At 39.0% G+C, this 24,904-nt stretch overlaps 1 protein-coding gene across 1 annotated transcript in view; it reads right to left on the reverse strand.

The window, feature by feature from the left end:
- LOC130528741 (uncharacterized) overlaps positions 1-24,037 on the reverse strand; it is a 51,457-nt gene extending 27,420 nt beyond the window's left edge. The window contains exons 1-3 of the mRNA XM_057038422.1: positions 23,740-24,037; positions 20,830-20,948; positions 15,890-15,937 (exon numbers count right to left, since the gene is read on the reverse strand). Coding sequence (XP_056894402.1) covers positions 15,890-15,937; positions 20,830-20,948; positions 23,740-23,797 — 225 coding nt within the window. The 5' untranslated portion in view covers positions 23,798-24,037. The remainder of the gene's footprint in view (positions 1-15,889; positions 15,938-20,829; positions 20,949-23,739) is intronic.
- Between the last annotated feature and the right edge of the window lie 867 nt (positions 24,038-24,904).

The raw sequence follows: 24,904 nt of genomic DNA on the forward strand, positions 1-24,904 counted from the left end.
CATTCTTTTTCATCATGAATGCATCCATTGAATCTGCAGTTGTTATAAAAAAAGAACTTTATTTACTCTTTTAACATACATTTTAAATATGGTAACTGGCGAAAAACAATGTAAAGTTGGTGTGACTTTCATATGTTCAGACACTACACATGAATAATTCTTTCATTTTTATGTCAACAACAGATTTGTGACTCTGCTATTTTTGTTACTATGCTAATTTTACTGATTACCATCACATTTAATAGCAAATATCAGAAACAGAAATGTGAGGTTTGGGCTAATTATGCTAAATAGCAACTGATGTTGATCAAGACTCTGTCTAGATCCAGATTATGATGTAGACTTGATCAATTATTCCTTGCAAATCATGAAGCCACACAAGAGAAGTAAATCCAAATTTATTTTATGAACAATTTGCATCAGGAAAAGAGTTGGAAGGTTAAATGTTAAATCTGGCTGCAGCTCCAGAACATTCTCCACGTCATTCTATATATAAGACAAACATGCACCTACATACATCAGTTATAATAACTTCACAGTTTCACCAGCAGCATGTCTAATTCACCAACAACACACTGTTATAAATGAACAATGAGGAATGTTGCTTTTAATGGTCTCAAGCAGATGGGACACATAATATGAAGGTGTTGCCGTTATTATGCCCTCATTTCCTTTTAGAAATGAGAACTGCAGCTACACACAAAGCCAGATAAAGTGTAAGTCTTAATCTGTCCCTGTTCAAACTGCTTTTAATTGCACTTCACCGATTACAGAGCGATTATTAATGCATATAAAACATAATTGAATGCTTCATTTAAAGGATCCATACTATTCTATTTAGATACCATGTGAAAAATAAGTGTTGAGAATCTGATTAAATGTTCATTTTCATGAGGCAACTTGGTTATAAAGTCGGCTATAAGAGAATTATTCCAATTTGTCCTTTCATAGTATTTAAAGTATACATCACAACATAGAATGGGACTGTATAATGGGGGCATATGGGTGTGTGTGTGTGTGTGTTCATCCTCCTTCTGCCTGAAATCATTAAGCATCATTTTCCTTCACATCTGCTTAACTTTTATCGTGCTTTTCTGTCATCAGCTCAAAATCCCTGTTGGTTTTCTACAACTATGGAACCTTCATTATTCAGCCGGCCAAACACGTTAATGTCTAGCAACAACTACAGAAAAATAAAGGAAAATGAAAGGCAGTATGTACATGCATGAATAACATATATCTTTCCTATCATGTCTGAACATTTCAATTACACATTCCATACATTTTCTATAACCAATTCAACGCCGTGTGTAAAAATATGATTAAAGGACTGTGTGTAAAATAGGATTCCTTTCAGTAGAAAGTGTAAATTATGCACCAGGGAGATTAGTTAAATTAAACCCAATTTAATTTCAGCTGTGCTGTCCAATTTGCATATCCTGTACCTAAAAGATAGGAGGACTGACCTCTTACCCGTCTACAGATGGAATCATCAAGGATCAACTGATGCATCAAATGCATTTTGATTTTCCTTTTTTCCAGTATTAAGTAGCTTTTAATAAAGTCTTAATTTCCTTGCGACATCATTATTATCCTTTGATACCAACGTGGCATCTGGCAAATGTGAAAGCACAAGCAGATAAGAACTCCTAATGAATATGGCTGACTGTATGACAGATTGTGATAAAAGAGTGGGGCTGTGACAATTATCGCAGAGACAGAGCATGAGGGCATTTGACAACGTGGCAGGCCCGCACTTGCTAATTGCAAAGCTGCTCCTACATTCCCACTATCTCCCAACCATTACTATTCTTTTATGTGCAAACACATTTTTTTTTTTACACTCCTATAATTTCTCACCCATCTATGAGACTATGATGTAAGGCAGACATTTTATATAGCAGTTAAAGGAATGTACTGATACATAACACAAGACCTGTAACACTTCTCCACCTACACATGGTGAGAAACAATCTAAATCGCTTCATTTCACAGTGGTGTCAACTCCTCCCCAGCACCACCTGTCATCAGGATATTTTGCAGCAATATCAGAGGAAACACTTAGGAGATTGTGTGAGCCGTGTGCTTTCATCAGTGTCCCTTAATTAAATCTACCTATCCCCAGGCTCCCTCATGATCTCTGCAAATAAAATACAGAGTAAACACACCTAATTAAAGAAGTTAAAACACAAGCTGTACAGGTTCTGCCTCTATGTCATATCTGCAGAGACTCTGCAGAGCCCAGTAATTCCTCCCCGGCTTGCAGTCAGTGCAGGCTAAAATCATGTGTCATTAGTAAATTACACAGGTGCCAGACTGAGTTATCATCTTGAGTATGAAAAGCTTCATAATAACCTAAGGAGGTGCTTCTAAAACGGTCCTATCTTTTAAGCTAAATGAACACGCCACACTGATATGAGATTATCCAGCTTTAGAGCAGACACTGTTGCCCTAAGGCCTGTAGCCAGTTTATGATGCACTATTTTCCTCTAATCTTTCTCAACCTCGGCAAATGCAGGTAAGAAGAAAAGACTTTAAAATAATAGCAATAAAAAAATAAATCTGATACACATTTTACTACATTTTGTGGATTTTTATATAGATCAGAGTGTTGGCCCACATAAGATCAAATTCATTTCATCAGTTGATTCATAAAGGAACATAATATATAGAACAACTATGTTTTGCAATCACATGCGGGTCACTGTAGGTGATACCAATGGATGTCATTTATTTCACAAGTTAGCACAAATTATAGAAAGTTGGGGGTTCAGCGGCACAATTCCTCTTTCCGGAAACACGTATCGACTTCAGTCATGCTGGAAAAACAAAGTACAGGAAAAAAGTCATCTAAAAAAAGACAAAAATAGCATAAATATGTAGAAAAATATGGTTTCTTGTTGCCTTGGCTGAGATGTGAAGATTGGCACGTGAATGTTTTAACCTGGTAGTTCCATTTTACTATCATGTTTACTCCTGTTGAGCTTCATTGCTCAACTTTAGAGAAAAAATAATCCAAACAACAACAAAAAAACTGCTAAAAGATGACTCACAGATGCTGAAACAAACCTCTTTATTACCATAGCATCTCATTAAAAACACATGATGATACACTAAAGTAATCTTGCCTCACCAACATTTCTAAATTGTGTCAAACTTATTTTGTTCTATTGCAATATGAATAAAATATTACGTCAGGCTAAAATCATTTAATTGTGTGAGCTACAGATGTGTTGTCAGTGTATTGCGCACACCGTTAATGCCTCAAGTGTGTGTCTGTCCAACACTTATCTCTCCAGGACTTATAGGACCTAATGAGAACAGCTTGACAATGTGAGAGTACCTGAAGCCCGAGGCTCTGTCGTGGGACGAGTAAGCCATTAGACCTAGCCCCAGGGCAAAAGTCTCTGAAAAACTGGAGAGTTCTGCAAAACCACTTTATGACAACATTTCCATGCAAGGACAGATACAGTTGGTATTTACAGCAGACAGGATGAGGCTGCTTGGTCCTGATACTGCCACTGCAGAGAGCGGCAGAACTACGCGGACCTTTCGAAACCCGATGCCGAAGTTGGTCAGAAAAAGTCCGAGATTTGACACTGACATACAGTAATCCTTGTAACACGCATGCGCTGGTGTCTTGGAGAGACAAAAGTAATGGGCCTTCCACCGGTAACATGACTCTGGGTTAGGAAGAAGAGCTGCAGACGGCCGGGTGTGTCCAAGTTCATCCTTCTCAGCCAGACACCACTATTGTGCAGCTCATTGTCTTTGCATGATGGGTCACCCAGATAAATCCTCTTAGCGCTCTGCTAACAGACACGCAGACAAACGATAGCCCTGGGAGCGTCGGTTTTCCACTACGTAACTAAGAAGTCAAAAATAAACATTAGTTCATTTGATGAGTATAGCTGTAAATGATGCTGATGTCTTGATGGTGTGAGTAGTAGCATTATGTAGCTCAGAATCATGCTAATGTCACTTCACGGCTAATACCGATGTGAAAAAGTTTGAAAATCAATTCCGACCCATCCGCAGGTCTTTAAAAATGTGCTCTTCTGTTCTAGACAGTTCTCAGGAACAACGGATGCACTAGAAATGCACGACACTTGTGTCAGCGCGACCTGCCCTGATCGGTTCCTATTGTGGTCGCAGTAATGTAGCACAAACCTGGAAAACCACAAAGGTGCACGGCTGACGCTGGACAGACTACAGTTAATACTATAATAGAACTCAAAAGAAGCGTAACTGGACTTGAATGTCCAGCCAAGCACAGCGCGTAACTTCCTCAGCAACCGTCCACAATATAAACCACAATTTAAAGAAGGAAAAAATAAAAAAACAATTGATTAGTACTCTTAAATGCTTGAACACTTTAGATACTTGCTCCTGTGACAAGGAATTACTGGAATTACTGTAATAATGTAATGTATTTAATAATGTATTTCTCCTAGCAGTTAATGGCAACACTAATGATCTTATAATATCTTAATACTTCAGTGATATAATTATACAGGAGTCATTATAGACTCTGGAGATATCTGTTTTTATTTAACTCTGAGGAATACAAAAAACAATATAGGTAAAAGATTTTGTGGGAAAGAGACTTTTTCAAGCGAAATTTTTAACAGAAACATAAACAAAATAAAGGTTAATGTGGAAATACTAAATGGAACAATTCCTCTATGTCTTTTAATAGTTTACTTGAACAAAGAAAGTGCACACCCTTTTCAGGATTTCTCTTTACAGCAGGGAGGGACACTGGAAACCCGATGGGTTTACATATGATTATTTAGATGATTAATCTGCCAAATGTAACATCAAAATGAGTAAAAGAGTTTTTAAAAGTAGACGCATAAGTAGAAAATTATCCAGACTGTTTTTTTTAGCTTTATAATGAAAACAATCGAACATAAACAAATGAATGCCAAAGCCTCAGAATTGTATCTACAACTCATTTATTTTGGCATGAAATTAACTATTACGGGACATCATCCAGTGGATGGCCAAATCAAATGCTCATCATCGATATCCTACTTATGTAATAGAACTACGGTATTGACATGAATTTGTATTCCTCTCCTGTCTGCAGCGATAACGCAGGTGAGATTTAGAAAAGACTAAAGACATTAAATGGGAAAGTTGAAGTTAACTTTTCCCATCTTTTATCTAAAAAGGTTAAGAACGTTGGCTGATGGCCACACTTGGACTCTTTGGACCACGTTAGAGTTATTCAAAAAGGCGTGAAGCGATTTCCAACATTTGATCGCCCCGGTAGTGAGCAGGAGGGCCCGGCTCAAAGGGAGATTGTGCGAAGATTACACTCATGACATTGTCAAATATATTAGCTTGACAGCTAGATATTCCAATTTCTTTACCACTGAGCCATGTAGATTTTTCAGAGTGCAGACACGTTTAAGTACTTCTTCACAGCCAATTAAATCAGATACTACTTAGATTTCCATATTTATTAACCTGTGGGTTAATATTTTTTGTAATTTTAATGACTCTGGGAAGACTAATAGAAGGGTTTTCCTATGAAGACAGCAGTCAGGGTCATTTAGAGAGTGGCAGAACTAATCACTTGACGTCAGCTTGAATCTGCCTTTACATTCACTGTAAAGCTCATTGGATGATTTACATGTGCATGGAGATTATTTCAGGTTAGTAAAAGGAGAGATTAGGAGTGGCGATGAGCCGCAGGTACCTAAAGTGTCGGGAAAATTCAGTCATACCTGAGCCAAAGTCAGATTATTAAAATGAAGGCTGTCCAATATTTCAGAGGGCTTAGTGAAATGGTGCAAAGTTCAACTATTTTATGCATTATACCACAAATTATTTTTCATTTCGCACGCCCACACCTGTGGGCTCCTCTTCCTTTCCTCTATCATGTGTGACGTGAGGCCACCACTGAAGTGTGGACAGTAAATAACACCAAGAGAACATTAACCTTTCCTTGTGGGCTTAAGATGGAGTCTCAATTAATAAGAGTAAATAATCTTTGTGATTACCTTTCGCTGGCCTTTAGCACCCACATAACCTAATTAAACGGACCATCCTAATATAAAACCACAACTAATCAAAAGCTTTGCTGAAGCATTGCGGCATGGCTGTGAGAGTTTTCCACACATGCAAACAAACTAAGACCCTGTTTGTTTATCGAGCAACAATTTAATTAATTAAATCTCTCAAAACATTAAAATTTGTATTGTTAATGGCATCAAATTAAAGTAAATAAAGAATCCTTTGCTTTTGCAACAATACTAATTAAAGACTATAATTATGATAGATAAGGAGCAATACTCTCCATTGTTGAAGGTTGTTTGATTAATTTAAAATCACAACCTATGGTAATCAGCAGTTGAGTTGTTTTGAGTAGAACCAATGACTTTGGCCTTCAAAATGTAATGAACAATCCAATGAAAAGATTGGGAGCTAATTAAACAAATGAGACCACCTTCGGGGGGGTTATGTAGCATGTCAGTGTTTCAATAGGTTGCTCACAAGAGCTGAATAATGTAGAGAGGCCACCTAATATCTATTTTACAAAATGGATAATTGGAGAACTCAACAAAAATTACAGTCACTCCGTAACAAGGCTCATCTGTCAACAACTTTACAACTCCACTGTAAACAGCGTGATGGTTTAGCACATAGGAATAGCTTAAAGTGTTTAAGTATTTACCAAACCCTCTTAACATACGTTTGCTGTCAATCAGTACAAATTCAGACAGTCCAAGTGAAGAAGTTTTCTGTAAACTTGAATTTTGTGAGGTCAATTAGCACAAAGAAGATCCAGATCCATAACATGTCTCTCATTGTTGGTTGCTGTAAATGCAGCCTTGCGTGACATTTTTGAAGGAGGGAAGACAGCTATATACACACATTGCGTGCATGTTGTTGTTTTCTGGAAATCTTATATTTCCATAACGTCAAAAAACTTTTTAAAAAAGAAAGCAATTCCATATATACGGCTTATTAATTTTTTTTTTTTTTACAGTGGTTAACCTTTTGAATCAAAAAACTGTCTTAAAAAAAACTTTTTTTCTTTAAATTCTTTTTCAGCAACACCAAATTAAGCTTCATGGTGTTTGCAGGTTGGAGTTGGTTTAAATAGGCCATAAGAAATCGACTCTGTTTCATCTGAGCATTGAAATGTAGACCGTGTAATCAGTTCCCGTTCACTCGTGGGCCAAGATAAGACTGGTTTTATTTGTGTGTAAATCTATGCTGAGAGGCCTCGTTCTTGGCTGTGGTTTAGTAAGCCGTGCCTCCGAGCTATGGCATGTGTGTGTGTTGGTGTGTGTGTGTGCGTGTAAAGTAAAACTGGTTCTTCACTGGGGTCCACACCCTCTGCCTCAGGATCCTTGTGTAATTGAGAGATGATCTTGCCATCACACACAAAGCATGGTCACACCGCCTCAGGACGTGAGCACAATAATCTGAATAACAAGCCAAGGAAACCTCCTGCTCTCACACTGTAAGAATGAGCCAATGTAATTCGCGGGGGAGATAACGCAAATACACAAATGAATTGTTCAATGAGGGATGCTACCTGTACATGAACTTGCCCCGCAGACCTACAGTCATGCCCCCAAACGCTTTGTTTCAGTAAAAGTTGAAGTAAAATTCAATACGTACATATATTTTTAATCATCTGCGTCCATGTCTGTTACTTGAGCCTGTTACTGCATTGTATAGAAAATCTGTTTGCAAGTTGTCACATGAGCCTCATTCCCTTTAATTACATCCATTGTGTAGACATATATGCATACAAATGACTTATTTTAGAAGTGAATGGAAGGAGTTCATTTTGAAAAACTCCAACAAAACCATTTATTCCCATGAAAACAGCACTTGCCGTATGACAAATGACACTTTAGTCTTATGAATAATTCTCAAATTCTAAGCAATCAAGTTTTAAAGATATCGTAAATCCTGTTTAAATGGCGTCATTCATTACACCGCGGCTATGGGACGGATGCTAATAAAGTGTTGCGTCTGAAATTGTTACTGACTTTACGCGTGGAAGGCAGAGATTCAGCGCGGGGCTGATGTATGGCGCAGCTGACTGTATGGTGATGGAAGCATCGCCATGGCCTCGTTAGTATGCTGCTGTAACCCTACAGGCACGGGATGTCAGATTCCCTCAAAATTTACAGCTCCGTTTGGAACCGAATCATTCTGCTCTTAATGGCTGTGAGAGGCCTCATAATGAAAATACAGACACATGCCTGCAAGGTCCGAGGAAGAAGATGTTGATTAATGGACATGTACATGCGAAACCTCAGCTATGCTCAAAGTAGGAAAAACCAAATTATTAGCTTCAGTATTCTTATTATTGTTGAAAATAATAATCCGAGCCACTGAATCACTGGTTTTCACATAGATGTCACGTTGGTAGAAAGATATAGGGCTTTGATTGTGTTGTCAAGGCAGCAAATCTTTCAAATGAGGATGCAGCACATGGTTCTGTATATTATCCTTTATAACTCGTGTTTGACATATGGCGAAAAGAAAATCAAGTGGAAGGTGAGAGACACAAAGGGGTGGAGCTTTAAACTTCCCAGCTGGTTCCAGTAATGGAAAAACACTCCCTGAAGTTGGAATTTTATGTCAGAAATTGATAGTAATCTTGCAATCCAAAATGGCTGAGAGCAACACACACATACAATTCAGTTTATATGCTAAGTAGGCTTGTTTTTTAGCCCTTTAATTACTTTTACAGATGGTACTGTGCTGCTTCTCTCTGTGGATAGTGTTGATTGGGATGCTGTTATTGGATGCTATTAGCAAACACTGCTAAAAACAACAATGGTATGTCTTTTTTATGCTCATTTTGCACTACTTGTTTTATTTTTTTTACAATATTCCACAGCTGGAATATTGTCTTGGATGACAAAGCACTCGTAAATCCAATTACCGTTTCCAAAGGTGAACAGAAAGGTGACCATAAAACCAAAGCTTTCAGCAGCATGAAGATAGCTACCGAAAGTGTCCCAACACTTTAAAACTAACTGTAAATGTGAGAGATGACTGTGTCCATTTCTGATATGATAGATTTCTGTTGGAACAGTCTCTGCCTAAAACTGCACCCTTCTGCTGCTTTTAAAAAACTAGTTCAGTCTGTTCAGTTTTTAGTTTAGTCAAGGTCACATACCGTGGTTGCATGCACATATTACTCTAACTGAGGATTCCAAAAGTGTTCTTTGTGGTTGATTGATTACAGTAATATGTCATTGCGCCGTAGCTGTGACACATAGAAGCACATAAGTGAGGAAAGCAGAAACCCTGCTGTCGTGGTTCTTCTTGATTTTTAATGATTTTGTGATTGATGTGCCTTTCCCCACTTGACACGCTTTAGATAATTGATCAAAAAGACCCCATAGTGATAATAGTTTGCAAAAGTTATGAAAATGTCATATGTTCATACCTACTGAATACTTTAAAGACAAGCCATCAATCCATCAATGAGCACACACATCATAAAGCCCAAGGGTATCTCAACCATGGTTTGCACTATGCATGACACCTTTGTGACACGCAAACTCTTTTTAGAAAGAAAAAGTGCTACACTATGCTAGACCCCTCCCACCACCACCACCACACATACACACACCACCCTACTTCCCAGTATTTGCAACATACTAAGTACCAAAATACCACAATAATCATTTTACTACCAAAGTGAGGACATTTTTGCAAGATGGGGCCATTTTAGCCAGTCTCTAGAACTTGAAAGTACTCAATCAATCAATCAATCAATATTTATTTGTACAGCGTCTTTAACAATCAAAATTGTCTCTAGGCCCTTTCCAGAATCCCAGGGCCTGACCCCCAACAAGCAACAGTGGCAAGGAAAAACTCCCCTTTAACAGGAAGAAACCTCGAGCAGGACCAGGCTCATGTAGGGGGACCCTCCTGCTGATGGGGGGGTGGGTAGAGAGAGAGGAGAGGGCGAGGACAGGTAGAGGAGAGAAGAGGCAGAGATCATAAAGATACATTAAATGAGGATTTAGGGTTAAATATAGTTTTAAAGTTGAAGTTGGAATTGGGTTTAGTTTAGAGTTAGGGAATTGGGTGTTGGGAGTTGGTAGGGGGAGGGTAAAGAGCTTAATAATGTGTTATGTCTATGAAAGTCCCCTAAAAGTGAGAATGTATGGGTGTGTTTAACATAAATTAAGGGTTAGGGTTGACCCTTGTCTGGACACTACACATGACAAATGTATTTCAGAGCATATGTAAATGTCGGCGCTGCCTCAGATGCTTCATTCATGCACACTCTGCTAAGAGGGGTAGAAGCTACTAAGCTACTTAACCACAATGAATTAAGGCTGAACATTTGAACATCTGATACTGAAATTACTGTCATTATGGCGAATTATGGGAGAGCACAATCACTGCTTCAGCGCTGTATGAAGACAAAAGCCGACACTAGGGAAAAGGAACCGTTGATTTCAAGGCTGTTAATGATATGTGAACCTCAATCTTTCATTTCAGCAGCCCTCATCTCCAGCCTTTTTACAGTTGGTCTGTTGTTAGATACTCTAGTTCAATTTCTCGCTCTAGTCTGAGTCCTTAAAACTCTGACCAAAGACTGGAAAAAAAGGGTTTGGGGTGTTCAAACCATACACCCATGCCTGCTTTGAACAACTTATGTTAGAGTGAAAATCAAATTTGCGTGGACATATGATTAAAACATAAAATAAACACCATATTTTGATGTATCAGTATGGTCCAAGAGATTCAACCTCTTTTACATCAACTATTCGGGGTGAGGAAAAATGGTCAGAGAAGTCCTGCAGAAAGTAGGCCTGACCATGTTATGTTTTAGGGTGTTTCAACAAGCAATTGGAATTGTAATTCATTCTCTATCAATTTTGGTTTGATTGCCTGGAAGTCAATTAAAGGAACCTTAATTGGATCAGTCTGAGGACCCTCCTGAACAGGAACGTAAATTAAAAGTGCTTGGGGACACAGGCAGGAACAAAGAGGGGAAGATGGAGGTTAAACAAAAAAGGCCAAATATAACAGGAGTTCAAATCTTTTCTTTGAATGACAAAAAGAGTCTGAATGTGCTTTAAATAAATGATATTGGGTGTTTATTTGGTTTTGCTGACATTAAAGTCATCTGAACACTATTAACCACAAGCATATAGACTTTCTGAAATGTAAATATGCTACAAAGGTTTGATTTGTTATTAGTTATATTGACAGAAACTATTTCTATCATATAAATACTCCACTTAATACAGTATATACGGTACAGTAAATTTTCGGCCTCATATCCATTGGACATATACAACCATGTAGCTGGCAAAGGAACGTCTGTACCAGGGTTGGACTGGAAACCCTGATGTCAAAGTGGGACACGCCTCCACTGTGGTGATGGATGTGGCAGTCCCCAATGACACAGGCCACTGGAACGGGAGAGTGTCTAAGAGAGCAGTTGGAGAGGATGTTGGGAGCGAAGACATCGGTGATCCCCTTGATCATTGGAGCACTTGGGCTGTGACCCTCAAGCCGGAGGAGTGGCTCCGGCAGATCCCAGGACCAGCATCTGAGATCGCTCTCCAGAAGAGTGCCGTGCTAGAAACAGCTAAGACACTGTGGAGGACCCTCAAGCTCTCAGGCCTCTAGTAGGGGACCCCAGCTTGAAGGAGGAACAGACCGCCCAGGGAAAGAGGAGATTTTTTATAGTACTAGCATACACAATGATAAAAAATAATATCTATAAATCGATAAAAAAATGACTCATTATAGTGTAGGTGCAGCACCTTTTCTCGATTATGGCTTATTTTTTTATTTCTAAATTGGACATTGCAGCAAAGCCACAGTGTGTGTGTGAAAGTTCTTGAACACTGGTAGCAAATACATCTGAGCAGGGAGGTTTTTATGCATTGAAAAACCACCCTGGAACTAAATTTAGAATGTAGCTCCTGTCGAGGGAAGAGCCAGAGTTGATCCACAGCTCGTGAAATGTTCTGTTGTAGATGATTGGCTTTGGAGCAACTGCTAACACGCGCACACGCACACACCGCACTACCTTAAGGCTATGTTCCATTGTCCTGGGAAAGCATGAGGAGGAATTCCTTTCATGTGTCATCACATGTCACACGACTGTCCTGACAGAGGCTTAGTGACATGCGAGAGGCCCTGGCGGAATGTCCTGCTTTTAGTCAAATGACGAGTCTGCCAGCTGCCGCGTTCATCAAAATCAAAGGATAATCTGCTTTCCATATAAAATCAAGTGATGATTAACATTTTTTAAGACGGGAAAGGAAGTGAAAATGTGAGCACCTATAAGGAGACGTTTGAAAGACATAGGGCGGGAAAGGTTCACGCACGTTGGACTGTACGGCTGTGTGACAAGACTTAAAGAAACCATTTAAAAATGGCATGTCTTTAAAAAGATTTTTTTTTTAAAAGCTGTGCTCATGTTATGTTCCAATATAAAATGTTGATTTTGTCATTTAAAGTTGACACACACACTAACACACTATCTCCTAAAATGTATTTTGTTCCCTTCTGTCATTGAAGATTCACATTTACAGTATGTGGTCTATAATATCAAGAGAAAACAAAGATTTCTTTTCAGTAAAAGATATACTGTATATTTGTATGTTTGTAAGTATGTAAGTACATCTTGATTTATAAAATTAGAATCTATATTTATAACCTAAATATTTACTACCCATGCACACTTATGAATTAATTAGGTTTGTCATTTGATGAAATACATACTTTCAGAGTTTCTGAAACTTGCTTAAAAGAATAGAATATATACATAAATAAACATATATACATGTATTGATTTATTTTCTGTAATTCCATACACCATATGACATCCAGGCATTGGTTTATTAAGTTGTGTGATTTGGTTTTTGTCCTCTTCACTTAAGACATTATCAAAGTCTTTAACTTTGCAATGAGGTTAAAGGTACAGATGCTGTATATTTGATTGAAGGTTGGGTGTGTCTCTGTGACATTAACCTGCCTATCTGGTAACTGTGGCAGGGAGCAATGTGTACTGAAGATTATACACGAAAAGGCGCAAATATATGTGGGATTGTATTTGGTGTTGTCATGACTTTTCATGCAAAACAAGGATTCAGGACAAATGTACATATGAATTTTCTTTTCATCCGTTGTACTAAATACTAAATACGTTGTAAATAAATACAAGGCAGCCCAGCCATGTGCTACCCTGCAGGACATAATACTGTCCTGCAGGGATAAATGTGTTTTTCTTCACAGCCAGTAAATTGCCACAGTTGCTTTTATGCTTAATAAATCACATGTTATGCTAAATAAATGTATTTACATTTTCCCCTATCTGTATTGTGTGCAGTCAGGCGGATATGCTCCACTTTGATTATTCGTTGAGTCAAAGATGCTTAAGAAACATTCAGCAATTACTTTACTTATTTGAACAATGTAGTTTTGCCGGTGATGTCAAGTTTGATTGAAAGCCTTTATTAAACTAATAATCTCTGTTACACTCAACCTGGTTCACTGTCAGCTAAGGCGTAATCAGGGCCGAGGAACTGAGCTGTGAATCACTTCCTCTGCCACAAATCCCCACCAATATCTTCTCCACCGGGCTCCAATCAGAGGCAGCCGAGGCCATTAGGTGGATCTGGACCTCCTTTGTCTATATAATTACACCCTCCTGGACAAACCCAGCACCAGCTAGCTCTCTGCTATTTGTGGTAATTAGTCCAGAATGTGAGCTGTCAACATGCAAAAATCCTGCCAGTAGGCCCACAATGCCCCGGCCACCCCCACTGTGTTCAACAACAAGGACCTAGCCTCGGCCACTGGAACGCATTAACTTTCTGCTCTCTCTCTCTCTTTTTTCCTTCGGCAACTCATGTCAAATCCAGGTCCCTCAGAACAAAATCTTAATAATTAACTGGCAAATTTTAACATGATTGCTTGTGACACACCTACTCTGTTAATTATTGCTTTGAGGCCATGTGCTAATGAAATTAATGCGTTCGTTGCCTCAACAAATTATTATAACTCATACAAACAGCCCCCATTTGAAACCTTGCTGCAAAAATGAAAAACAGCAAACATGCAAAACATCATCAGCATTAAAAAAAAAGATAATAAAATGGTTGCCACGGCGAGTGGGTGATGAGAGCTGCTCACCGAAAATCGGAATAGCTAAAGCCTTTTAATGTAATGTAAGGGTGATTGCAGTAATGCATTACAGAGCGATAGCTGAAGACCAAATGATTATCACGATTATCATTATAGTCATTATTGCTGATCTACATATACATTCCTCCCAGGTGGAATAATAAAAGGCTGGTAGTAGATATTACTGTATTATTACAGACACGCAAAGTTCAATATCAGTCAACACTGGAAAACAATCATTTTCTAAATGGCACAGCTGCTGCTCACAATTCACTATTCTTAATACCGACCCTTATTTAGTCCGTTTGGTCACTCAGCAGGAAGCTTCTGAGACAAATACTACTATTACTACTATTACTAGTACTACTACTACTACTACTACTACTACTACACATTAATAATTGATGGCACTGCCATTGGTACAGTGACAAAAGTGCAGTTAGAGATGCTGCAAAAAGAAACTGTCAGCTAAACTCTGTGAAATCTTTACCGATCAAAGAATAATCCCATTCGACTATATTTGTCTGTTTTATTATTGTTATCATTATTAGAACTCTCATACAGGAGAGCAATGACAGGGTCAAGAATTAATTCAGGAAATAGGAGTCCATCTGCAAATATTGGGATGTATTTACTGTTTGAAACACACAAAACATGAAAACATTTTTATCTGTCAAAATTTGGTGTTTTGAATGGTGAATTCCATCTTCTGTATTTAGGAGAATTATTTTATGCAGCAATGGGACTAGTGAGTTGAATTATGACAAAATATGTTACTGTTAACCTTTGTTTCATCCAGGCCTAATACTAGATTTATGGTTTTTTTGTTTTTTTTTAATTCAAATGATGATTCTGCTGTGATTATAGGACAAGTTACCCATATACCTATACAGGTACAGACACAATGTGATTTTTTCTTCTATAATGCAGTGAACAGATGAGACCTCGGTTGCTCTAGGTGAAAAAATACTATCAAAGGAGACAGATGGACAGCTGTTCTGACTGTCTAAATGCTTTATTTACCTTTATCAGTACGTGAACACAGTTTCATGTTTAAAATATCTAAGACCCCGAAAGGTCGTTGTCAAAGTTACTGTGACATTTCCTTCCACAGTGGGGGCCCCTCACATACATACGCACAAGAGGAGACAGCGAGGATCAGATTTTTGTCTCACCACTGTCGGCCAAACAATGAATAAAACACTAAGTATCCTGCTTCTGATGCTTTGACCCACAGCACGAGCATGAATACATACACCACATCAACAGCTCACTTCCTAATCTGAGATGTTTAGTAATGTGACCACCTTATCCACCACGCAACCCCATCTGTGGTGACACATCCGCGCCACTGTTTCAAAACGAATAAACTCGCCAGCAGAAGACACAATCTGTTGATAGGAAATTTACATTAGGAATGTACCGGTGAGGCATGATTAATTCCTGCTCCCAAAATGAATACAGATTTTGTCATTACATGACTTGTATCCTTTTGCCAAATATTGTAATGTTTTCTCCCTCCTTTCCATAGCAAGTGTTCTGCTACAATAACATGGCGTAGACGGCAGTGATGCTGACATACAGCACGAGTGCTGGTAAAGCAGTTCAATCACAGAGCAAAGCAAACCAAAGGACTGATTGCTCATTAGTATTATGGATCTGCTCTGGATAAATCTGTTATGCCAGAGGACCTAAAGTGTGTTTGTTTCCCCTCACACACGCAGACAGAGGATGTACTTACTGTGGCTCTGCAGACAATGCATCGCAGTCTGTCTTCACTCCCACGTCCCTGTAAAGAAGCAATTTGTACAACTGTATTAGGCCCTCAACTTAAAGGGGAAACATGATAACAAAACATGTTTGAACGCATAGTAAAGAAATGATTATTCCAGTTATTCCGAAAATATCATAGAGATGACGTCAAAAGTGTGGGCTGGTATGATGCAGCCATAGCAGCATCATCAATGGAGACCAGTGGAAATAGGATTGATCATCGGATCACCAATGTGTAAAGGAGGACCGAACCGAAGAGGGTTCCTAATGGGACCATAGTAAACATGTGTGATTTAGGGGATTAAAATAACATCTATAGGAAATTGTGTTTGTAGGTTTTTTCCCTTGAATCAATAAAGTTTTGAATGATCTTCTCACCCTTGTCTAGAGTAGATGTATTGTGAAGATGATCAGCATAAAGAAGATGGTGGCAGTGCTAGGTAAAACAAACTCTTATTGTTCTATTTTCTAAAATATCATTACTTTTATTATCTCTAGGATATAGATGTAAAGCTATACATCAAGCACATACTTCATCTATTGGTTGGAATTGCTGATATTACCTGTCCAAGCTGTTAATAAAGAAAGACCGTGTAGACACAGCCAATACACTGGGAATATGCAGTGCAGTTTGAAATACATTCTGATAGATGTTAATGGAATATAATTATACAACACTGCTATTAGGCCAATGTGATTTTGCAAAGAGGACCATTGCCCCTGGCACTGTGGCCTGATTGCTGTGAGAGTTGGCCTAATGAATGTAAACCAAGTCTGTTTTAGTGATGTGAATTATCAACCCATGAGAGAGAAAGTGAGGCAGGGTGAGACGGGGGAGGCTTAAACATCACTAGCAACTACAGGAAAATATAGACAGACGCACTGTCAAACATTCGTTTAATAGAATTTATACGTATAAAAACAACAATCATTATACCATATGAAAACTCATTTGTTAGTATTTTCCGAGCCTTTACTGCTAATGTCCATCCTCTAACTGCTTCTTATTTGTAGTCAACGTCATGGAGGATGCTGGAATCTAAACACCCTGGACACCACCATGTGACACATTCTCACCATGGAGCAATTTAAAGTCTCCAAATTAACTGGATGTGTAGGTCTGTGGGATAAAGGCAAAGGAAGAACATTCCATATTAACATTAAAAGGGCCCAGCAAGAATTGAACCCGGAACCTTCTTGCTACAAGTTCTAACCTTTGCACCTCACAATATCAATGTTAAATCAAGATATCTGGCCTCTGATCCCGCTGACCACCTTCAAATCAAAAGTCAAAAGTCATTTTCTTTTATAATCTGTCCCTACCTAATGTATTTGTCCATCTGCTTTGATTAATCTTAATGTGACCTTTATATGAGGTGACCTTGAGGCACCTATAAATAAAATGAATTAATATTGTTGTTAAATCTAGGTTGAATTTTAAAATACCCACATTACTGTTCTTGTTTTAATTGGATTGTGTTACAAATGTTTTAAAGCAATTCATGTATATGTATGTTATTCCCACTTATTTTGAAGACAACCTGAAACAAAATTTTCTATTCCAAAGCCAATGTATGCCAGAAGCTTTGATGGTCTGTAAAATCTGCAGCTGCTGTTGGTTTAGGCAATGAGAAACACCAGCCCACACACTCAGCTGGTGAGCTACGAGCCATAGAGTCCTCCCATGCCCTTGTACTTTGTGTTATGAGGGGCTTCACCCCTCCAGGAATGTGCTCCCTATAATGAGTGTCAGGGGTCAAAGTGTTGCTCTGCCTGGAGGCCGGGATCTCCTAGACACACTCAGTCACTGACTCTGTCCCTATATTTAAATCCAGCCTAAGGACATGTTTTTCGAAAGGGCATCTCCTAACTAGTTCCTGGTTACTAATTAGTTTTGTGCCATGCTATTTGTCTTTGGGATCCTGGGGTGTGTGCATGTGCCTGTGTGGCTGCCCTCGTTGTAACTGATGATCATACAAATCTTCCTCTACCTCAACATGCAGAAAGGCTTATAAAATGGTCCAATATAAGTCACAATAAACAATTTAAAATGGTATCACAGCAACATCCATCCTAATGTTCTCATAAAATGTTTGAAAAACAAAGCTCTTTAATTACCTCCCATTAACTTATATTACATGACCTACATGTACACAGTATCAATCCCAGTTATGCTCATTGTGGGGATAAATAGATGTTTCTTTTTCCTAATCATGTCATTTTGAGAGGCAGGATTCTCTTACATGGACTGTTGGTCCCCGTACAACCAATTTGTTTCCAGTGAAATATTAAAATACTGACGACCCCCCCCCCCCCACACACACACACACACACACACACACAGATCAGATTCTTTCATCAGCCATAAAAAAGGCTCCTTTTAGGCAACCTACTAATAAAAGTCAAAATATTGTGCTGTTTCTAATGTACCAACTCAAATAAAACTTGAGTTTGGAGACTAGCAATACATAAAGTGGCTACATTTTTATTTATTTATTTTTTTAAAAAAGCAGATAAACTGTCTGGTAAACATTTATTAAAACCAGCCGACCCTGCTGTGGGTGAACTTCAGCAGAAATGTGGCATTTATTTCTTTTTTTCTGCAGCTGCTTTTAGTGGAGCTCCACTCTGTGTGTGTGTTACACAAATTAAATCATTATTGGATTACCTTTTCTGGCTTAATGAAATGTGGTTAAGAGGCACTTTAGACATATGTGGATGACCTGCTTTCCAGAGATGGCCATCAAAGCAAAAGTGACAGGTCAATTGCTGATTTCTGTTCCGTAAATGGTAAAAGGCCTCCCTGTGCCGAGCACTCTGAAAGGTCACAGGCGCACTCTCTCCCTCACTCTGTCTGCTCCTCTTGCACACAAAAACTAAAGTAGTCTTGTGGCATCAGTGCACACTCTAAACAGCTCCGTCCTACACGTGTGGAGCTTTGGCATCAATGTTGTACACAGTAACTATAGAATTGGAAGGTACACACTTAATAGAAGTGGCATGAGGTCGACTGTAGGCTTGGGTCTTCCACTTAAAAAGTTTCCATGGAGATCCAGCACATTAGATGATCAGACAGCAGATGTGAAGCCTACTATATTACATTAAGATAACATTTTTGCCCGTGACAAATAATGTGTTTGTGTACAGCCAAGTGATTTGAGTAAAGATGAACAGAGTTGGACTCTGCATGGATATAAAAGCAGAGAAAAACCATGCAGATAAAATCAAATATTGAACAGTCCAAAAGTGCATAAGTGGGAGCGATTAAATTAATTTTCGCTTTATCTGCTCTTTGGCTCTCTGGTCAAAGCATTACATGCTTCTGTGACTCTGGGTGAGTTGCAAGATAAAGATATCAAACATTAAATGCTTCAAAAATACGTAGAGATAACGGATTTGGGATAACCAATTCTTATGGATTAAGCTCCAGCAGATACTTTACTTCCTTGAAGGAAGCTTACAGTAGTATACGTTTGTCAGTAAAATACTGCATCTGCACAACAGCATGCTCCCATGCCTTCAAAGGAGGACAAAAAAACTCATATTCACAGGAAGTCTGCATAAAAACTTGCATCAAGGATTTGTAAAATCAGAATTACTGACCTCAAACTTCAGAGTAAAACAATGGGAAAAGACTGACATTTCCCCCAGGGTGCTCCTAAAGGGAAACAGTCCCTTGTTAAGTACTCTTAATTCTTAAACTTTACTCTTTTCCATCTCTCTACATGCACCACGTTGCCATTTCCAAAGTTGCTGCTCTGGCCAATATTACAAATTGTGAGAATATGCAAGTAACAAATGTGTTGTGCAATCATTTCATTGCTTTACTTGTGTGTCCCAAAGCTGGTATTTAGTTTTACTGCACATATATAGACAGGTTTGCATGAGGGCTGCAACGCTACAGGTTACTGCAGATGTCAGATGCAGCGTGTCTGACTTCATCCTCTGCCTGACAAGGAGATGAATATTAAAACTTTCCTGGGATTTTATTTTCCCTTTGCTGTGAAATGCCCATTCCAAATTAGCCGTTACTCCTGACCCACTTACCCTTGATTCAGTGCTTTTGGCAGACATCCATCACAAATAATGCAAGGCTAAACCAAGCTTTTTCATTTAATTGGCTGATCAGTTGTTCACATTAAAAACTAGCAGCACAGTGGGGTTATACACAGCATTTCATATCTGGCGTCTGGCTGAAGATAAGGTGATCATTAGTAAATTACAATTTTTCAGGGAAACTATATGAAGCTGTTCCCAGAATATAAATTCCCTTTGACTTGATAAGCTACACATCGTAAGCAACAACCCTATCATGTAGCATATTACAAGATTAGTTTTTGTCTGAAGTGGCTTATTAATATGTGCTGCTCCCTGATATTCCCATGTCCAATAACCATTTGCTTTTTATTCAGCATTGCAGTTTTCTTTGGGAGGAACATTTCCAACAAATTTGTTTGTTTTTTTTTTTACAATCCTCGCAGCAGTTGCAGCTGTCCTAGAATTAATGGAGGAAGCATAATAAACATGCACCACAATAATCACCTTAACTGAGCAGAGAAAGAAATATAAGCACCATATACTTTCATGCTGAGAACAATGTGAAATTATCTTTCTTTGAGGTTCAGTGTAAAAATACATTTTAAGGGTTGTACTGGATGTTAATGAGATTTTCTGCAGTAGGTGTCAGCTGGATGATGGCCTACTGCCAGTCCATAATGAGGCACTTCTGTTTGACTCTGTTTTATCATTGCTTGTAACCCTCATTAAAACTAATTAGTAGTTCTATGAAAAAGGTAGATCATTATCTTGAGGCATCAGGTGATGTGTTGTCTCATTATGGAACAGAAAACACATTAACTCCAGCTCAAATTCAAAATGTCGATATTGCCAATGTGGAAAGTTTCTTACCCTTTGGATCCATGTGGACAGACACACGTGATGGGCAAGTAAATTCTTGCAGTCACAGAATTTTCTCAGTGGGTCACTGGCTTGGAGTTCAACATCTCTGCATATAAAACACTCTGTTTCTGCAGACAAAGAGGAGCGAGATGATGAATGCTTGCTACTGATTCCACAGTGCATCATGAGCCAGATTCCCATGCAGGTTTAATACTATACTGTCTCCTGTGCCTTCCTTTTCGTCTTAAAACAATGTGCAGAGCAAGTCTGTAGTGCATCAAAACCGAGGGCCGGATAATGCTAACAATGCTGGTGTCCCTATTTTCAGTGAGGCACAGGTACGCACTTAATAAATGACTGACAAAGGAAGTCCATTTAGATTCTCCTTTCCTGCATATAAGATGTATGATAAGATTCCTTCTATAGCAGCAAAAAGCCATTTACAGAATGTTTCACATTTGTTATTTATTGTGTTAATCACGTTCTTTTTATTTTGAAATGTCAAAGAGGACCCCATTTTGCTTTGCAATCTATAGCAGCTGTTTTAGCAGGCAGGTAAAAGCATTCCTTATTGCAGAATTGTTCAGATAATGCTGGACATTAAAGTTGAAGAGTAAACCATGCAAGCGTTGCCAGATGTGACGGTAGCCCCCAGGCCGCAATAGCCACAGGACCCATCCATCACAGCTTCTCCCTTTGTAAGCGCCTTTGATTTAACCAGCAAACTTCACCAGAATCTTTATCGCTGGTGATTTTCGAAGCCAAATGCCGACAGTAGCCAGAAGCCAGTTTAGTTGTTTTCATCTCATAAACTTATTGGGTGTTAGCTGTCATCTGTGCTCTCACCTTCCTGGGCAATAAAGTGCAGCCTCAGAAGCCCCTGTCTCTTCTGCATCGCTTACTGAACGGCACAGCTTCAGGAGAAAATCCACCGTCAAATTAAAAAGTCTTTTAATGAAAAGCCGGGCTCTTATTTTTTAAATTCAACGAGTCAGATTCTGGGTACGCAGATTCTACTACTGCTCGACCATCTATTAATATTAAGACAATCTTTAAATACGAGTAGCAGATCAACTTTTCTCACATAAAGACGTAGCGATGTGGTGACTGTTCCCTCCATTTCCTCTGGATGACAACAGCCACCTGACCCATATGAACCGAGACATTTTTCAGTGATCACAGTGTGTTCGAATTCATGTTTCATTCCTGTCTGGCTGCCAAAATGTCAACTTTAGCCGGATTTTGTTCATTGACAGAATATCTTTATATATGTAGGAGACTTTATAATGAAGCCACAGAGAAGTGCCCATATCCAGCATGACAGCCAGCTCCCAGGCAGTCAACAGCCTTACCGAAAATACTTCCAGTGTTACCGCGATGGCAGGTTAACCAATTATACCTCCAAGTCTTTTTAAGCATTGCACCCAAAATCTGTGCGGCTGTGGGGATCATTATAGGGAGGCCAAGGGCGTTTATGGAGCTGAATAACAGATGCGCGGCTCACTGAGAAAACCCACTGCTGCTTTGTCAACATGTGTGTCAATTGTAGCCCCATCTGACTGATATGTAACTCGTGTAATTAAGTGCCACTGTTGTTCAGCACTGTTGCACTTGAAGGTGAGCAATGGGGTGCAGACAGAACTTCCTGTGCGCAGCAGCAGAAGCAGCAGCAGCAGCATTAGCGGCTCTGCGCTGTGATGTTGAAGGCTAAAGACATTCTCCACGACCACTGAGAAGAATGTACTAACAAAACTCTGTCAAGTATCGCCTCTATTTCTGTAAGTGGCTCTGGTGGTGGGTCCATTTAGTTCCCTGCTGCACAGCGTTGCTCCCATGAATCATAAAAACGACAGAAGAGGCTACAGCAACGAAATTTGGTGGGTGACGCAACATAGACGTACGTCGTACGATAAACAAATGCCAGCTTCGGCTAATTTGATTGTCCGTTGCGTCACTAACAACCTCATTAACTAAGGAATGATGGGAAATCAGCATGGTCTGGCCGAGAAACTGCCTGTGTGACAGCCATCTGGCTACAATAGGGGGTGTGGTAGGGTGGGGGTTGGGGGACGGGTAAGCTAACACATCATTCATCCAAGCTCAAGACCAGGGCACAGAGAGAAGCAACAGAACGTGCATTTGGCTCTTATTTCTTAGCTCTTTTATTTGAATTTCAAGCATAAATAATCCAAGTGACAGAAGAGAGAGTAAAGAGCGAGCAGACACTCATCCTGGTGTCTTTACATGAGCTCTTTCAGCTGCTCTGCGGGTGAGCTTTGGTTGTGTGTTTGATGATTTAATCATTTTAGAACTACGAGACAGACCTCGCAGAAAATTAGTGGGAGGATGAGAATGGAAAGAGTGCGTTAGGGAGGGTAGAGGAATTTTAATTTGATGGGCCAGTTAGGCCTTGGCAAACGTATGCGCTCTACTACATTCTGATATTCTGACTGTTATTTTGATGTGAGCCATGTTGTAGGTGGTTTCATACGCACATGTTTTTTTACTCACTTTTAAAAGTTACTGAGTGATACAATTCTGATAAACGCCTTAAAATAATAGCTTTTAAATAACATTTAGGAAGAAGCCAATGTAACTGAAACAAACTGAGACTGGAAAGAAGCACAGTTGTTTCACATTCATTGTTTTCCTGGTTTCACTTGTGCAGCCTGGTTTCATTTAAATTATTTTTGGAAGCATTGAGTCACTTGATTTTATTCACATTACTCCATTTCTGCACTCGGAGACGCATTTTTTACTCATTCGATCATTTTAGAAACTCCTGCTAAAATATGGCCCATTTGCAACACTCAGGAAGAAACGAAAGCATTATTGCTGTCTTGTTGGTAGAAAATAAACATGGCATGTGCACACAGTAGAAGTTGTTAAAAGTAACTTAGGAGTACATATAGTACATACCCATCAACAAACTTGTGCTTGACTGGGCTGGTGAAATCGGCTGGCTGTCACTGTCCATATTTTCCTTCAGTTCGCGGTTGACACACAGCTTTTACCAGTCAGTCCCAAGTATTTCCAGACCCCAGCAGTTTCCTGTTTACATTCCTGTTTCTTCTGTCTGGGTTTACCTGAAATCTTTGAAAATTTTGCAGGAGAAAAACAGAAGTTTGCTCATCTCCTGTACATTCTGCTTCTGCAGTCAGCTGATGTCTCTGGGCGTTTGTTTTTCAGGAAGTTTTGAAAAAGGGGCAACCAATCATTGCCGCACATCTGTTACGTCATAACAGGAAGTTTAAAAAAAAGCATTTCCAGTAAAGCCTTGAGTTTCTGTAAAGCACAGATGTGTGTCATATAAAAAAGTAATCCAGGAATAAACTGAAGGCTAGATACTCTGTCAAGTTCATAAATCTTGGTCCTAAAATCAACATTGGGCTGCCACAAGTATGATTAATGATTGTGGGGACAAAGTTTGGAATTTCCCAAGTTCTTTGACTAAAACCAAAAAGGTTCCAGTTGTAGTTTTCTTGCTTTTAAATGAGATTTGTAGGCGAGAGAACGATCTTTATCATTGATCAACTCAACCACATTAACTCAAAACTATGGTTTCTGACAGCTCTGAATCTCTTGCACAAAGGTGATAAACATGAACATGCAGCAGCTTCACATCACCTTTTCCCACCCCTTTCTTTGCTGCAAGAGTTGCTTGTTCAAGTATAAACCCAGCGCTGGCCAAGAAAACAACCCTGAAAATGTCTTTTGCACTACTTTTGTGAAATAATCACCATGCCCCAGACACATAGTTGATAGGATTCGAAATCTTGGTCTAATCTAGTGGACATTGAAAGACTCTGGCTTTTACCAGGAACTGGAACTTACTGTCTGTCGCTGTCTGATTTTATCTAAACTCAGGCTACAGTCATTCCAAAACAGAGCCACACAAGGCCCACTGCAAAGTTTTATGTTCTTTTGTCATCCCTACCAGTCCACAACCACCGTTGTCTGAGTTTCTTACGGCTGCTTCATTTAAAAAAGAAAAATCCTGCTAAGTAAGAAATATACAGCCACTTGTCAGATTGTTTGCACTTCTAAAAGACAAAATAATTAAAATTAAATTATTTTCCCTTCG

The sequence above is a fragment of the Takifugu flavidus genome, chromosome 7 (genome assembly GCF_003711565.1).
Source record: "Takifugu flavidus isolate HTHZ2018 chromosome 7, ASM371156v2, whole genome shotgun sequence".
NCBI classification, from domain to species: Eukaryota; Metazoa; Chordata; class Actinopteri; order Tetraodontiformes; family Tetraodontidae; genus Takifugu; species Takifugu flavidus.